The following is a 19,101-nucleotide window of genomic DNA, read 5'->3' as shown; positions in this document are numbered from 1 at the left end:
ATGAAATTACTATTTTTGGTTTCTGCAAGATTGCCAAGAACCCAAGATGCTTCTACATCATGTAGTCAACTTAACTAACACTAAGATGTCACTAAGTGTTCAAAAGCTAAAATACATCATATCCTTTTTTCCTAATAGATATAGGAGGATCGTTTGATCTACAATTGAGAAGGGGACAATCTTGTAACTCAATCAACATCGAAGAACCAAAGTAAACAATTAGAAATAGGGGAGAAACCTCATATTTCAATTTAAAATAACCATAAATTTTAATTTTTACACCCTCTATTGTTACAAAATAACCTTTGATTCCAAATTTACCACCTCCTCTCTAAATGACCTATTTTACTAATGCCCATTATCCTCCGGATAATGAACTTAAACTCACTATTTCACTAACTACTTAAGGACCCAAGAATGTTTTGTCATAAGTTTATATATGGGAAATCTAAGAGTTCTGAAGATCACATTAATGCTTTTATGTATTTATGTAATTGTAAAGATATGGCTCATGAGGATGTTGTTTGAAGGTTGTTCTCGTACATTTCAGGGGAATTTTCTCATGATTGGTACTAATTAAAACTAATCACATGGGTCCATTTCCACATAAAAACTTGAAACAAAGTTCTTGATCCAATTTAGTTTCTATGTTGACTTGGCCAATTTACACCTTAGTTCATATCATATAGGAATTAGGCTAATGAACCACTTACAATGTTTAATCATAGGTTCCATAAAATGCATCAAAGATAGAGTCCACTTACATCATGCCCACTAATACTGCTATATAAGTCTATATTAGGGCTTTGGACTCACTCATGTCTATTTTCATTCAAATGACATTCCCTCCAAAACATCAATTCATTGGAGAAAGTATGAAACGAGGCTATAATATTTACCCAACAAATGGACCCACAAGATAGTGGGAATTCTGAGGGTTTGCATTCATTTGGTACTCTAAGAGTATAAAATCTCAAAACAACAATTAATCATGCTTTTTCAAGCGACATGCTAATGATGAATCATATCATTGTTGTCTTGATTACTTAACCACCAACTATCATGTACTTGGGGTATGAGCCATATACGATTCCTTTTCTCAAGCAATGAAAAATTCCAAACAAGGAATCTAAGCATCAAATGGTTGTTAAACTAGAGGTTGATAAATACTTTGTCTTGGATCTCCAATGAATTTAAAAGTTAATAATGAATCATTTCATCATATAACTCATAAAAATGTCTACAAAATAAAGGAGGGTTCACATTGGGTTCACCAAAATGTTTAGGGGGAAAATGACATCAACGAGTTTAACAATGTAAACTAGATGAGACTAGTTCATTAGTTAAACACTTTCACCCTAAGATATTCAATACAATAGAAAGAGAGGTTTCCAAACATATCTTTCAATCCAATTCAAGTTAGATTGACAAAACCAAAATAGGATCAAGGGGTGCCAATACTAAACCCAAATCACACTAATGAAGTATGCAATCAAGTCCTCTTTCATGCAATGTTCATTAACTTTAAGATTTGAAGTGTAATCCAATTATATTAAATTAACTAAATTACCTAGGGAAATCAGATCTAAACACATTTACAACTCTAATTAAATGAGAAATCAAATATGATATATCAAATAAAAAAAAAGGAAGATCACCCACCTTGAAAAGGGATAAGAAAAAACACATTTTTGCTCAAAAAAATGCTAATAAGAAACTGTAACTGTAAATTTGACTATGGATCTAGAATCAAAACTGGAAATCCTAAAAAACTCAAATCTCCAAGTAAAATGGTTGAGTGACATCTATCGGTAGGTTTATGGAATGACATACATGTTCCGAGAGAGAGAAATAAAATTTACCCAAAATATTCTGGAAGCCCTTGACTGATAGATTTCAAATCCAAATTCACAATGTTGATAACTTGCAAGCCTATAATATAACTTGTGGGTGGTTATGTAGAGTTTTTCCCTAGTTAACTCCCTGTTTTGACAACTTCGACATCCACATATATCTTTTAGAAAGACTATTATGTGTGTGTAGTGCTTGCGAATCCTAGAGTGCATATCTAGAATGTAAGGGCTAAGAAATGCTAAGAATATACTCTAAGAGTGAAATCCTATCATGTAAGTGTGCATGTAAAAATGCACAAAATATGAAAAGGAAAAATTCAAACTTGAACATAACATAGAAAACATACCAAGCCCCCAAGGCTAAAGCACTATATCAATCTTCATGTTCATGGATTTCTTGAATGCTTGAATTGAAGGATGTGAAATAAAACTTTCTTTCCAAATGAATGAATGAGATCAAGCCCTTTCTGTCCACCTTGTAATTGCTCTATGTCAAAATGGGATGTTCATGTGTGCTTGTAACTTGCTTCCATTCATGCCAAATGAAGCCAATGATGTCTTTTTATAGTGAATTTTTAAGATTGCCTGAGCAAGAGCTAACTATAGTGAGTTAGAAACCCTTTGAAATCTGAATTTGAACTGGGACCCAAGACTTAAAACCCTAGGAGTATAGGTTGACCCAGCTGACCTATACTAGTCCCTTAGATGCTAGAATCTCGGAAAGATTTTCCAGGATCCTGAAATTGCAAAAGGTCTAGGTGCAATTGGATTGGGGATTGAGAAATCAAAACAAGAATCAAGAAATAAGACCCACAAAAAGGAGGATCCATAGAAATTACATCCCGACTCAAACTTTGAATGAGGGGGAAAGGGGAATTTAGGAGGATGTGTTAGTTCCTACCTTAATTTCAGAGAGAGAGAGAGAGAGAGAGAGAGAGAGAGAGAGAGAGAGAGAGAGAGAGAGAGAGAGAGAGAGAGAGATGTAGTGCCTGCCCCTAAGTCGTATTTTCAATTATCTTGCCAAACTCTTTTAGGCCAGTTTTATACTTGATGTTTAGTATTATTATTTTAGAGATTATCAGATGTTTTTTTACACTCAGTTTATTATATGATGAGATTACTTAGTACTGTATATTTCATGCATGTATGATAATTATTTAGTGTTTTCAGTTATCAATGATGATTAGTTAGATGGTTTATTATCGCATGTGCTTTCTTATGGATACTTACCCCATACTGCATGTGTATGGTGTGCGTGGTGGTTTTCTTTATGTATGATGTTTCTGATGTGGTTAAGGAAGGGAGTCATAGTCACCTGCTAGTCGGGATCTACACGATGCACCACTTCCTGCCATTGTTTATTTAGCTTAAGAATATTGTGTCTGTACATGCGTGGATTTTATGCAGGTTGCAGGTACCGGGTATCGACTTCCCTGAATTGCCAGGATGAGCGTACCCTATCGCATTATCTCAATGGTAAGAGAGTGGAGATAAACTCTTAAGTCCAAATCCTAAACCCTTTAGCCAATTGTCCTAATTGGTAATTAGGACAAGTATCTGAGTTAAGTACCCTCCGAATGCATCAACTGGTGTTATTTCGTGATTATAACCCTTTTGTTTGATTTAGTATGTGTTCTTCTATGATGGGTTTTCATAGGTTGTCTTTATGAGTCTTTGGCGTATTTTTCTATTAATTAAGTTTAATTAAAAGGATTAATTAATAATTTTATTTAATGGAAAAATTATTATGACATTTTCATATTTAATTATATTTAATTAATTGAGAAATTAATTAAATAAAAGAATTAAATTAAGAGATAAAGTTTTAAGTATAATTTTAGAATGTGATAATATTTATTTAATTTAATAATAATATATTTAGAGTTCATTTTTAAATAAATGCTAAATAGTATTGTTATTTAAATTAATTAAATATTTTATCAATTAAGTTTCTAAAATAGATTAAAAGTGGAAAAGATATTAAATTATTAAAGTTTCTAGATCGCATGATGTGAGCTTGAGTTGAAAATAAAAGAAATAAATTAAAAGATAATATAGTAGAAATAATAACGTTATTTTAATTTCATAAAGTGCGCATGGGATTAAAAGTAATAAAGATTAAAAATAGAAGTCAAGTGGAATATTAAATAAAGTTATTTAATAATTCAACTTAATGTGCATGAAAAGATGAATGCAAAATAAAAAGAAAAGATAATAAAAGTTAATTTGGGAGTTAACTCAATTGAGCAAAGAGTCATCTCGGGTGAACGCACAATTAGTGCCCCGATTTGAGGAGAAAAATCCTTATCACAACTTTGGGGTTCATTTTTTAGGGACGCTGAATTTTGGAGACACGAATTTTGGGAGACAAATTTTGGAAGCGAATTCAAAAGGAGAATTCTAGGAAAGATTTTTCAGAGAAAAGTTCTCGAAGAGGAGCGAATTCTCTCACAGTTTTCGGGGATTGCATATTAGCATCAGGCTCAGGTAGGGTCTTGTGTTTTGATTTTATTAATTATGCAAATAGTCTTGTGTTTTGATTTGATTAATTATGCAAATATCCTTTCCTGTCTTCTTCGTGTTTGTGGATTGTAAATCCGAATTCTCTATGATTAAAGTTTAAACATTTCAATATTGTGAATTATTAGATGCTTGTTTATTAACTTTTGTAGTCGTAGAAATCGGAAAACCCTTATTTTCTAAATTAAAGAACATAGGATTTAATCAAAAAAAATTCTAAATTGGGATGATTGATAATATTTTTTCTCCATCAAAATATAGATGAAATCAATTTAAATATATAAATATATATATATAGCGCAATGGAATTATTGTTTTTATAAAAATTTGAATAAATTAAATTATAAAATGCATAATATATATATATGTTAGAAATTTTAATCAAAAATAATAATAATAGTAATTATTATGGAGGTAGATTCAAAAGTTTAAATCAAAAAAAAATTTATAAAATAAAATAAAACAATATTAAACTTACCCTCGTACCTCCTTACTATTGACAGCCGACCTGTACCTTTTCTGCACACTGCATACGCAGTGTACCTGCGTTGGGAACAAGGGCCGCACGATTCCTTATATGGAGGCCGACGGCTTAAATAGCCTGCAGCGATTTTAAATCGCTTGCATTAGTTGTCCTTTACATATTATGAAGTCTTAATTTTATAAAGCTTTAATAACAGTTTTTATTTAATAATATATTTATATTTATTAATTAATATTAATAAATATTTTATGTTATTTAAAATATATTAATATTAATGTATTATAATTTGTTATCATATTAACAATGTTAAATATGAATTTTTAATTAATAATAATTTGTTAATTATTATTAAAAAGAAAGGAGGTATTAATATAAATGTTTAATTGATATTCATTGATTAATTTAGTTAAAAATTAATAAATAAAAATTAGTTCCATTAAATTTAATTAATGATGAATTTGGCTTATTAATAAGATTTGTTATATAATTGTTGATTAGCTTAATTAAATATAATTTTAATTAAGATTAATTAGTTAACGGAGTTATATAATTATTGACTTATTAATGATTTTGTTTTTTTTTTAATATTTAAAGTGATAGTTATTTTATTTAAATTCAATAAAGATTATTTTAAATAAATAATTATCCTTGGAATACTTTAAGGAAATGGACTTAAATCAAAGGGGTAAGTGGACTTTATAATTGAATATAAGAATGGGGTAAATTATGGGGGTAAATGATGAATCTCATCTACTTGAAGACTTACATTGAAAACGAAGACTAAAACCTTACATTAATTCAACAATATATTATTATTCAATCCCAACTGTGAGATTATGATGTTCTCTATGTATTGGTTATGCTTTAAGGTGTTGAGGGTTGTTTTAGCGTTGACCAGTTTAGGTTGTTACCAGAGGCTCGGGGGTTATGCGAATGTGATGACATGATGATTTGTTCTCGATCTCTTTATACCTGACCTTGGTAATGTGATGCTATGCTCTATGATGGATGTGTTTACTAGTTGTTATTGTGTTCCAGCCTCTTGAGAGGACTGAGGTGTTTTAAGTAATTGTTCTTGATGACGTCATGATTGTGACATGTTTGACATAACCATTATGAGTCATCGATCAGTATTGTGTTTTAGTATTGGAATACTTTCTGGTTGCTCGTTGAAGAACCATTAGGTATTGTGACTTATCATTGATGCCTTCAGTTGTTGATAGAGAACTGTTGTGATCATTATGATTATTATTTGATGCTTTCCAGTTTCTCATGGAGAATTGATGTGATTATTGTGCCTTATCTTTTTATGCTTTCCAGTCGTTTCTATAGGGCTGAGGTGATATTTTGTGTTTTGTGTTTTCATGAGCCTAGGGTAGGTTATCTATGTGTAGTGTCGGGAAGTGGCTTGCAATGAGGGACGGGAGACCCGAAGTGGCTCTGGGGATGACTCATTGTAAGTTGTTTGTTTTAATAAGTGAAAACATCTCACCTAAATACTGACTTAAATGAACCTAATAAGATAATTGTATGTTCTCTCCCATGCCTTGAGTGCTAGTACAGGCTAGGATGGGGTAGAGAGAACGCTTGGTTATGACCTTGCATTCCATAGTATGCCTTGTCAGTATGAGAGGATACTAGTGGCCGTAGAATCAGTAGGGAACCGAGATTCCTAAGGGATTGCTCGGGTAACTTCTATGTGACTTTTGCGATGACACTTTCCCGCTTGCATTGCAGGTTTCCTACGTGTCTTTGTGGTGCCTCTGGGTCTAGATGTCTATCTATGTTGGAACCTTTGAGTTAGTGTACTTTGAGGATTTCCCAGACTTTGAGAGTACTTATGTTATGTGTTTTGATACCTTGTTTGGGACTTGAGACTATCTCCTCAGCGCAGTGGGAGTGGACCATTTAGGTTCCACACGGTCGGGTGGTAGTGCTTTTACTCTTACCATTTGAGATCCGTTTGGTGCTACCATGGCTGGAGCTTCTTGGGATGCTTGTTCTTAATGTTTAGGTGGTGTGTTCTACTTTGGAGGATCATCTTATGCTTTATTCTAGTAGGTTAGATTTCTTTATGCATATGAGGTAGTATGTTTTAGGAGTGATGTCCCTATTACTATACTACCGATGATCTCTTCAGTGGCTTGGGATGTTACGTGTGGGGGATGGCTAGGGCCCATGATGGTCTAATGATGTTATTGATGGTTGGGAGGAACCACGCACTTAGATTAGTTGTGATTTATGATAGATGGTTTATCATTATGGATGTATGGATGTATCATGTATGGTGAATGGTTTCATATATTTTTACTGTACTTTGTATCATGGATTCGTGGAGGTTGATGTAATTTCTATTTTTACATATGTATATTCTTTTAAGCCTTTCATACCCTGTGACATGTACAGAGGATGATTGAGCATTCCGAATTAATTTGCCAGGAGGCATTCAGAACAAATGTATATTATGGACATTGGACTTTCTGATTATTCTTTCATATGTATGTGGGAGTTGTTAGACTTAAAATTAATAAATTTAAATGTGACTCAACGTCTTGGGATTCTTAAGGAATGTAACTTGTGATGTATGTTTGTTGATGATTACATGATATTGCTTTCGCTACTATGTGTTTGATGTGTATGTTATACCTTCTTCTTTAAAATTTAAAAAAAAAAAAAATGTTTAGCAAACTTAGTGAAATTTTAGGTTAATTCTTTTGGATCCCTTGGCGGGGCGTTACAAGAGAGAGAGAGAGAGAGAGAGAGAGGGGTCATAAATTGAAAGTGCTTCCAATTTAAGACAATACATATATTGTATGATATGTTAAATAAGGTTATCAAGTTCCATCTATTAACGATGTCTCCTTGCTTCCCTTTAGGGATACACTTGATGAGACCTTGGTTAAGAATATAGTTACTTGTGACCCCATTTCATTGCCATCAACCTAGACATTCTATTTCCTTCATATGGGGCAATACATGCTAACACGACTCAACATGTAGGTCTCTTAAACCCGAGCTCTTCTTTAAAGCCAAATTGTATATAACCTCCTCAATCTCATCAAAGGAGAGATAATGGTCTAGACAAGTGTTGTCCATTGCGATTAACTTTATTATACTATTGTAAAGTAGTTTTTTTGGTGAATCAATTTTTCAACATAAAGACAAACATTACTTTTTACACTCAAAACATGTACAATCTTCAAAGGCACATACACATACTCTATTTATTAAATCTGGAGGTATTTTTTAATCTCAAAAATCACATATTTTCTATCCATTTAGAAATTTCTTGATAATTGAAAGTTGGTGTGAAATTTTTTGTAGTGAATTTCTAAGATTAACCGAGCAAGAGCCAACTATAGTGAGTTAGAAACTCTCTGAAATCTGAATTTGAACTAGGACCCAAGACTTAAAACCCCAAGAGTACAGGTGGACCTAACCGACCTGTACTAGTCTCTTAGATGCTAGAATCTCGAAAAGATTTTCTAGAATCTTGAAACTGCAAAAGGTCTAGGTGCAATTACATTGGGGACTGAGACATCGAAACAAGAATCAACAAATAAGACCCACAAAAAGGAGGATCCATAGAAATTACATCCCGACTCAAACTTTGAATGAGGGGGAAACGGGAATTTAGGAGGATGTGTTAGGTCCTACCTCAATTTCAGAGAGAGAGAGAGAGAGAGGTGCAAGAGTACAATACAAAGGTCATAAATTGAAAGTGCTTCCAATTTAAGACAATACATATATTTTATGATATGTTAAATAAGGTTATCAACTTCCATCTATTAACGATGTCTCCTTGCTTCCCTTTAGGGATACACTTGATGAGACCTTGGTTAAGTATATAGTTACTTGTGACCCCATTTCATTGCCATCAACCTAGACATTCTATGTCCTTCATATGGGGCAATACGTGCTAACATGACTCAACATGTAGGTCTCTTAAACCTGAGCTCTTCTTTAAAGCCAAATTGTATATAACCTCCTCAATCTCATCAAAGGAGAGATAATGGTCTAGACGAGTGTTGTCCATTACGATTAACTTTATTATACTATTTTAAAGTAGTTTTTTTGGTGGATCAATTTTCAGCATAGAGACAAACTTTACTTTTTACACTCAAAACATGTACAATCTTCAAAGAGAACATACACATGATCTATTTATTAAATATGGAGGTATTTTTCTATCTCAATAATCACATATTTTCTATCCATTTAGAAATTTCTTGATAATTGAAAGTTGGTGTGAAAATTTTTATAGTGAATTTCTAAGATTACCCAAGCAAGAGCCAACTATAGTGAGTTAGAAACCCTTTGAAACTTGAATTTGAATTGGGACCCAAGACTTAAAACCCTAGGAGTACAGGTTGACCTAGCTGATCTATACTAGTCCCTTAAATGCTAGAATCTCAAAAAGATTTTCTAGGATCCCGAAACTGCAAAAGGTCTAGGTGCAATTGCATTGGGGATTGAGAAATTGAAACAAGAATCAAGAAATAAGACCCACAAAAAGGAGGATCCATAGAAATTACATCCCGACTTAGACTTTGAATGAGGGGGAAAGGGGAATTAGGAGGATGTTTTAGGTCCTACCTAAATTAGAGAGAGAGAGAGAGAGAGAGAGAGAGAGAGAGAGAGAGAGGTGCAAGAGTACAATACAAAGGTCATAAATTGAAAGTGCTTCCAATTTAAGACAATACATATATTGTATGATATGTTAAATAAGGTTATCAAGTTCCATCTATTAATGATGTCTCCTTGCTTCCCTTTAGGGATACACTTGATGAGACCTTGGTTAAGAATATAGTTACTTTTGACCCCATTTCATTGCCATCAACCTAGACATTCTATGTCCTTCATATGGAGCAATACATGCTAACACGACTTAACATGTAGGTCTCTTAAACCCGAGCTCTTCTTTGAAGCCAAATTGTATATAACCTCCTCAATCTCATCAAAGGAGAGATAATGGTCTAGAGAAGTGTTGTCCATTAGATTAACTTTATTATACTATTTTAAAGTAGTTTTTTTGGTGGATCAATTTTTCAACATAAAGACAAACATTACATTTTACACTCAAAACATGTACAATCTTCAAAGAGCACATACATATACTCTATTTATTAAATTTGCAGGTATTTTTCTATCTCAATAATCACATATTTTTCTATCCATTTAGAAATTTCTTGATAATTGAAAGTTGGAGTGCTTAAAAACTTATTAAGAAATATCAACTTACATTATGTTAATTGCTACTTTAATATTTCTTTACCTAGGGGAAGAGGCCTAGTAGGTGCCCAGGTTAACTTCACACACCTATAACTCCTAATCTGTATGCCAAAATTTTGGCAATTTTTTGGTGAACCTCAATAGGTGACTGAAGAGCTTCAAGCTAAGGTTTATGTGTTTCCCCATTTACGAAGCTCTTTGTAGAGGCCATAGAGTGCGAAGTGGTCGGAAAGTGTCATTTCAAAACGTTCACCCATTACCTATTATGCTCACCAAAAGAATAGTACTTTTGGCACAAATAGACCAATTAGCAAACAAGAAAGCTAAAAAAAAGACCAACTATTAGTACATGTGTAATTGACTATTAGTACATGTGTTATCGACTATTATTACATGGGTGAGTTAAGCGCGCTCAGGCTGTAGTAGTACTGGGATGGGTGACCTCCCGGGAAGTCCTAGTGCTTCACCCCTGTGAGCATCACCTAGATCCAATGAGTGCTAAGTGTTCCATTTATTCTCATGAGAGATGGATTAATGTTGAATCACTACTCATGAAACATGGGTCAATGAGTTTGACTCAAAATCACACAGTTGAATCCTGATAGCAATATCACAATTTGACTTGCTGTGAAAGTTATCTCCTACTTATCAATTGATGAGCTTAAGGGGCTTTCTAATAAATGGTTCATAAGGCACAACACTTGGTGAAGGTTTTGCAAATGAGGTTGCAAGCTTTGGGTTTAACCATGGAGGAAACTTCGTAGTTAAACGCGCTCAGGCTGGAGTAGTACTAGGATGGGTGACCTCCCGGGAAGTTCTGGTGCTTCACCCCTGTGAGCATCACCTAGATCCAATGAGTGCTAAGTGTTCCATTTATTCTCATGAGAGATGGATTCATATTGAATCACTACTCATGAAACATGGGGCAAAGAGTTTGACTCAAAATCACAGAGTTGAATCTTGATAGCAATATCACACTATTAGTACATGTCTTATCATTTTTAGAACTTTTTAAATTCAGTAATTAGAAAATATCTAGAAGATCCCATCAGATCATTGGACTCGACTACTATATCTCTTCCCCTATATAAAATAATAATAATACAAAAATAAACAGTTATATAACATTTCTTTAAATGTGGACTATCAATCTATTAAGTTCGAATTAAATGGACTGCTGATGGCACGGTTGAGAGTAGTTATATTCTGTAATCAATTTAGCTATGGCTGTTGTGCTACCTCACCCACTTTTATTTACAAATTGTGGGCATGTTCAACAACTCAACTCGAGAAAACAATATTTTAGTGACATTTCGAAGTTCTTGAGATCAGCTAAAATTGGTTCTTTACAATTGGGCCGAGCAGCGGATATATGCATTAAAACCTGCATTTAGTTCTCATACCCATCCTTCGACCCTGTCATAAGAGAATTGCCTTAAAAGAGGTTTAATTTTCTGTCAGATGTATTTTACGGGACGGTGTACATGTATTCCAAGTTCTTTGGAATGAATCTGCACTTTACGCGTGCTTGTATTTGAGCTCCTTAAGTGAAAGCCCCAAATCATCCACATCAAATTCCAATTCAATACAGATTATTTATTTGCGGGATTCATTTCATCGAGGGATTGTAAATTTGCGAAGATGAAGATTTCAGTGGTATCTCGCAGTGGCAGAGAAATTATTAAGGGCGGTATCGAACTCAGTGAAAATGTGAGTTAGAAGTTTTGAACTTTGTTCTGTTTGATCTTCTTCAACATTGTTGGAATTTTTTTCCTTTCAGTTTTTGTGGATTTCGATTATCGCTGTGTTTACATAATGTCTGTGCGAAATTAACAAAAGGTGATCTACGATTTTATGTCATCTGGGTTCTTAAATGGGCACTGGTATTGTTACGAAAATATGAGGAATACCTTCATAGATGTAGGTCACAGGTTTTAGTTGTTCACCACAGGAATCATACTTCTTATTTTTAGAAACCATTTGTCAGAATAAATGTATTTTAACAAAATAGATACATTTGCTGAACCCATTTTGATCTGTATTTCACGGAGAAATTAGGGTCAGAAGTAAATATACTTCTTGAATCCCACAAAAAATAGATTATACGTTTCTGTCTTTCATCTTTGAACTTATTGGTGCAATTACAGGATTAGATTCCTAGGGCTTATTGCTTTACGGCTTCCTATATTAAGCTGAATAGATTTTAGTTTTTAATGAATGAAGTCCATACTTCATTGTCACTAGAAAATTTTCTCTTTTTTTATCGGTCAAACTTCAAAACCATTTACTTTGCCTACAAGAGATGTAACAATTATATATGGTTTAAATTTCATCACTGTATAATAAGCAGCTGGGCGACCAGTTCAGCCACTAGCGACGAATCTTGAACTAGTTCCAATTTTTCCATCCTGTCCCAATATTCAAGTACGGTCAAATTCCCCGATATCATCATCAGCTATGATCTGACTTCAGATTACCCTGATGGTGACAAATATATGCCCCCTGCTGTGATCGAATGGATTAATATTGCCAATGATTCTTGGGGCAATATGCCATCTATGTAGCTAAGTTTCTAGAGAGCATTATTTATTTTCTTTGCTCTCTGCTGTACCTTTTCTAAAAGCTTAAACTTTCCAGTAGATTTACCATGTAAGTCAGCTTATAAATACATGGAAAATTTCCAATGGACAAGGAAATTTTGAATTTGAATGCATAGTCAAAATGGAGGAACCTGAATTTCTTTTATATTAAGGGATTATGGAACATCTAATCTTTTGGGAGACATTGGTTTGTACAAGTTTGTCTGTTATCTTCAGGGGAGCATGTACAATCTAATCATTTTTGGGGCATTGGTTTGTGCAAGTTCATTGTCCTGTTGATTGTAAGAACGGGATCCTATGCTATTTATGTAAAACTTATATTTATGGACTTAGTCTACCAAAGTTCTGTTGGAATCTTCATAAAAATTAAAATCTCATTTCCATACGCCTAAGCATCCACCCATCTGAGTGCTTTGGATTCTTCGAACATGAACCAGGGGCATTAGATTTAGATGTTAGATCTCAGGGGTATCCAGTTCTCTCAGTTATCTGGTTGCACTCCTACAGAACATCTCTAAGTTGTTTCATAACTCAGCAGGAAGACCCATTCATACTACTGATGATTCGGGCATGCGTTAGGAAAAACCTTAAGAAAATCCATTTGATATGCTGCAAAAACAAATCTAAGTACAATGGGGATGGGACCTACAAGTTGGTATCGTATTTGTTGCAATAGTACTAATTCATTGAGTTAAAATTGTTGTATTATTTTTCATGACTGTTGCAAGTTGTTTGTGTTCTATCTTTACTAGTCACAGTGGACTTGATATTTACTCTTTTAAGATTGATCTTTTCTTTTTTTTGTGTAAAAACCTAATCATGGTTGCATCCATCATATCTGTGACAGGACTTAGTTATCTTTTGAAAGATGAAATTGGTTGTTCAAGGATGACTTTAGAAGTTTAGTGGTTATATTCATTTTTATTAACTTTTTGAATGTAGATTTAGGCTGTATAGATATGTGTATTTTGGGCACCTGACTGATTTTTCTGTCTTGAATTCTCTGAGAAGTACTTTTCTTATGGGAATTTTAGTTTTTTTAGGAGGTAGATCTTATATATTTTAATAATGTTCCTTAATCACAGGTTTGGTGTGGATTTAATACTTTTTATGCTCTTACTGGTTATGATTAATATTAGCGGGAGCTTCTTTAATCGTGTTTTTATAACCTGCATATGTTAGTGCATTTCCTTAGTTAACTACTAATCATGCTTTTTGTGTGGTTTGACAGGCCTCCGTGAAAGAGCTGAAAGATTTAATCCACAAACGAAGTATGTTTTGCCTTTTTTCAATAACCGTTCATGTAAATTGTTTGGGATTTGGTTTAGTTTAATTGTGATCTAAAAGTATGTATAGAAATTTATAGAAAGAGATGAAATGAGAAAAGACTGCAGGGTGTGATGTCTATTTAAAGAATGTTATTTAGAAATTTGAAATTTCTATTGTTCTACATGGAAAAACGTATGAACTTATAAAGAATAAGTTCTGTGTTCCAAAATACTCATCAAATGCTTCTGGGTATACCTGTGTATAAGCAGAAGCTACATTAGCATTCAGAACATGCTCTGTAATCTGTCATCAACTTAGAGATCTTAGACAGTGAACCAAAATGCTGATGTGTTTTCTGCTTATACGTTGCTTTATCTAGAAATGTTTTATCATAATTTATATCATGGAGTGTGCAAGCCTGAAATCCCTTAAACTTAATATGATAGTTTCCATCCTAAACCCTTTGGGCTCTTAACCTTTACATAATATTTTGTAATATAATCTCAGCAAGTCTCTGATAATTTTAACTTACGTGCTTTCTGAGCAGCTAAGAAGTATTACCCTGCAAGGCAGCGTCTTACACTTCCAGTGCAACCTGGCCAGGGAAAGCCCATTGTTCTTGAATCAACAAAGGCACTTAAAGATTATTTTAAAGAAAATGAAGGAAATCAGGTGGTATTCAAAGATTTAGGCCCACAAGTGTCATACCAAATTCTGTTTTTCTGGGAATACGTAGGCCCTCTGTTTATTTATCCTATCTTCTATTACTTCCCCGTGTACAAGTTTTTTGGTTATCCTGCTGAAAGGGTTATGCACCCAGTTCAGACCTATGCAATGTACTATTGGTGCTTTCACTACTTAAAACGGATTTTAGAGACATTTTTTGTTCACAGGTTCAGCCATGCAACTTCTCCCATTGCTAATGTATTTAGAAACTGTGCCTACTACTGGACCTTTGGTGCATTTATAGCTTATTTTGTCAATCATCCCCTCTACACACCTGTGAGTGAGAAGCAAATGAAGATTGGTTTGGGGTTGGGAATTCTGTGCCAGGCTGCAAACTTTTACTGTCATATCCTTCTAAGAAATCTCAGGAGCCCTGATGGCAAGGGAGGATATCAGATTCCAACTGGATTCTTGTTTAATATTGTGACCTGTGCGAACTACACTACTGAGATCTATCAATGGTTGGGTTTCAATATTGCAACACAGACAGTTGCTGGCTATACTTTCCTTGTTGTAGCAACCCTTATCATGACTGATTGGGCTTTGGGAAAGCACCGCCGCTTGAAGAAAGTAAGTTTTTCTGAATTCTATTTTATCAAGATTCAAAATTAAGCTTTTCCAGTGTTCTAATTCATCGAAAGTAAGATTTTTATTTATTCTAATATATCTAAAATAAGTTTACTGTTGGACTGGCTTATTAACAACACAATTGAAGTTTTATCTTTGTTCCAGTTTATCAACTGAAGTGTTATTTGTCAATATTTTTTATTTATTCTAATACATCAGAAGTAAGTTTATGTTTTTACTTGCTTATTAACAAAGCAAAGCAATTTAAGCTTATGAATGACAATGAACAAACAGTAGTAAGCTTCTAACTTTGGGATACTATGTTGAAATTACAGATCTTTGATGGCAAAGATGGCAGACCCAAATATCCTAGGCGATGGGTTATCTTACCCCCTTTTCTGTGAAATGTGCCAGTTAGCTGCATTGGACCATTCAAGCTTATATGCATCAGATGCCTGCTTTTCTGATGATGCGTCAATGTTGTCTTTGTTATGGTTCTGGCTTGAACTCTGTATTGTGGCAATAACTAATTTCAGATTGTGAACCAGATTTTTAGTATTTAAATTCATAGAATCATCCTTGGTATTCTGTTTTAGCTTTTGATTATTCTAGATGTGGGAAGCTTCTGTACCATGAGATGTTGATCTGCGGTAACGGCAGCTGTTTGTTGCATGCCCCATATTGCATGTTCTGTTGACTATGTTGTAATGTAATTGTGCCTGGATTCGCATTCTTACTACTTTGAGCTAAAGTCAAAGTCAATCTTCTTTGAATGATTTTAAAGCATGTATCTATAACAATTATTTGCAGCGTCTAGAGGTATTTCTCAGGATTATGAGTCATGTTGTTTCTAGAGTATTTTTAATTTAAAAAATTGGCCATGAGTCTTACTGTAACTGTCAGCAGATTGTCTTTTTGACCAGGATTCTCTAAAATAGAACCGAGTCAGAGTGATTGTCAAATATAATACAAAACTGGAATCTTATTGAATATAGGGCTTGTCAAACATAAAAAAATCTGCAGATTATAGCGTAGCTATATATCAATCTGGTTTTTGTGGCTGGGACATGTTACCCAAGAAAAAATTTAAGTGGCAAAAGAGTGGCCACATAAAAGAAATAAATCCGAGAAAAACTTTGGACTGAAGTCTACTAACAACATCAATTCTTGTTGACCACATAGTTTAAGTAATCAGGGGCCTTTAGAAAAACCCCTTTGTTCTGATCGCCTGTTGAATGTCACCTTGCTTAAATATTTCTATCAAGTGGAAGACAAACCTAATTTAAAATAAGGAATAAGATTGATATCAGTGGAAGCAACTGAGAATGACCCGAGGGTCTTGGAACTTCAGCCCTGCTGGAAGACTGGTGTTACATAGAAAGATCTAATTGTTAAAGAATGATAGTAAACTGTCACGCGTGTAATATGTGCATACAGGGCTCGGAACATCAGTCCTGCAGGAAGACTGGTGTTATATAGAAATATCTAATTGTTAAAGAATGATAGCAAACCGTCACGCATGTAATATGTGCATACAATGAGATTGCAATGAGGGCATTTGTTGAAATGCATTGACATTGAAGTTAGGAAGTAACCATATGCTTCACTGTGCAAGTGTGCACCGTAGGGCACAACATCCCTCCTATATGAATCTCTTAGCTTGAATTGAAAAAGTTGAGGTCTTTGGTTTTTGGAAAATACTTATGCAGGGAAAAGAGATTTGAGAAGGAAATAGCTGCCCCAAAGCAGCAATATTAACAGTATGCCATGTATGACAAACATGTATTCTAGCCCACCCCGTAGTGATGACTGGGTTAGACCTTTGGGATATGGTACTATAAAAGATAGTGACACAGGCAGCGAAGGAATGAAGAATGCAAAGGCTAGTGCTAAAGGAACCCATTGCATTCATGTTTAACATCTCGAAAGATGAAGTGAATGCCAATCAAAACAACTAAATAACCAAATTTCATTACAAATAGAAGTCAAATGGGACATCTCAATTGTATTTGCATTTGTTTGGAAATTATAATTTAAGCTGAGAAACTTTTATGTTATTAAAGTATCCAAATTTGCAACACTTGGTGAATTCATATTGCTTTTGATATACCAAGAGCTGTCATGGATCTCGAAAATCTAGACATTAAAGTTGTCATTCCTAAGAAAAAAGATGTGGGAGAATGTTTTAAGCCAGAATACTAAAGGAAGCATTCTTCAACTGTCAATTATCTATTCTTCTCATCTTTTTGAGGTGGTTCTGGAAGCCCTTAGTCATTAGCACTAGGTAGCGTAGAATTGTAGGTTAAACAGTTTTTAAAAAACCCAAATATCTATTAACACTTAGATAAGAGGAGCTGATAATTGGGATAGAGGGATGCTATTATTATGTTAGTTCATAATCTCCTAATTATTATAGCACATGCTAGTTCTCTTGTTAATGGTATAGCTAAACGATTATTTTCTCCTTTTATCCATTCAAAATCAAAATCATATCTAAAGAATTCGAAGTACCTCTTGCAATTCTTCATTGACCCATGCCCTTCGGCTTTTGTTTAAACAAGTTCATCACTCTTAATAATGAAATGCTCAATTTTTCTTTTCCATATGTATATATATATATATAATTGAGATTTAGGATTTGTAAATGTTCCTTGATCATTAACCACATGTTTCTCTTCTTCCATTAGGAAAATTTTGTATCAAAGTTGTGGACCGTTTACTCTTTGATGCATCAGTTTATCAGAGCAATTGTATACCTGATTTTGGAATTCGTAATGTTTGAAGATTTTGACATTTTTCTTTAAATTGTCATTTTGATACAAGGAAAAATATATCGTTGCTTTAGGGTCTTTAAATTTATTTCACTTTGTTTGATGTAATCCTACCATACAAGAAAGCTGACCATCAATTCTAGTAAGGGAAATTGGTTTTACTTTTTTTGAAATGTTTCTTTGGTATGTATAAGATAGGTGATTTGACCATCATGTACACTCCACATCATCAACAAACTTCTCAGGAATAGAGGTAAATTCCATTGGGAACTCAAGTGGAGAAATGCATTTTCCATTCACTCATAACAACTAACCACGCTAGGAATAACCTATAGATTAAGTGCATATGATGTTGTGGGAATAACCACCAATGTTCTTTCCTTCACGATTTGTCACATGACTTAATCACCTTCAGTGTTCTATAAGTCTAGTGGTTGTATCAGACGTTGATAGGTCTATCTTTTGGTGCAACAACAACCCTAACTCGTAATAAGTGGTATCAGAGCTTGTTTGAATCTCCTCAAGTAGTGTGGGGGGGTCCCCTTTGAGATTCATGACATGATTTAACCATCTCTTGTATTCTATAATTCTAGTGGTTGTATTAGGCATTGATTGGTCAATCTTTTTTTTGCAATGACAACACTGGCTTGTAACAGATGTTCCCATAGGTAATTATTATTCTTGTTGGTAATTAACATTCTCCCTAAAAAACAAATTTCGAAATGAATTATAACTATTCATCTTATCCCTCTCCTTTACCTTTTTCCCAAAATTGATCAATATATCTTCGACGTATTCATTGCACACCAAGGTGTGATTGCTAGTACAATCATATTTTCCAAGGATATGTAACATATAGACTTCAAAAAATGATCTTCTACTGCTACTTAGCAAGGATCCATATAAAGCCATCCAAGAACACTCAAACGATACCTTGAAATATTTTGCCACCAAACCACGTGGAGCCATAAATGGTCCACTCCCCTAAGCTAGGAGATAATACCATTATCAATGTAGGTTCTAAGGTATTCTAAGCCTTATACCCCAAAATCAAGTACAAGGGTAACATAAAGCCATAG

At 33.9% G+C, this 19,101-nt stretch overlaps 1 protein-coding gene across 1 annotated transcript; it reads left to right on the top strand.

Annotated features, from left to right (window-relative positions):
- The first annotated feature begins 11,691 nt into the window (after nt 1–11,691).
- Nucleotides 11,692–16,034, top strand: CER10 (3-oxo-5-alpha-steroid 4-dehydrogenase family protein). Its single transcript, XM_089798473.1, has 4 exons — nt 11,692–11,799; nt 13,921–13,960; nt 14,506–15,254; nt 15,587–16,034. The coding sequence occupies exons 1-4, from the start codon at nt 11,731–11,733 to the stop codon at nt 15,653–15,655; spliced, it is 927 nt and encodes a 308-aa protein (XP_089654599.1). The 5' UTR covers nt 11,692–11,730; the 3' UTR covers nt 15,656–16,034.
- Nucleotides 16,035–19,101: the final 3,067 nt, after the last annotated feature.

The sequence above is a fragment of the Cupressus sempervirens genome, chromosome 8 (assembly GCF_028749045.1).
Source record: "Cupressus sempervirens isolate cs-2001-9-10 chromosome 8, ASM2874904v1, whole genome shotgun sequence".
In the NCBI taxonomy this organism is placed as follows: domain Eukaryota; kingdom Viridiplantae; phylum Streptophyta; class Pinopsida; order Cupressales; family Cupressaceae; genus Cupressus; species Cupressus sempervirens.
Note: the sequence above shows the minus strand (reverse complement) of the source record. Positions and strands in the feature narration are given on the sequence as shown.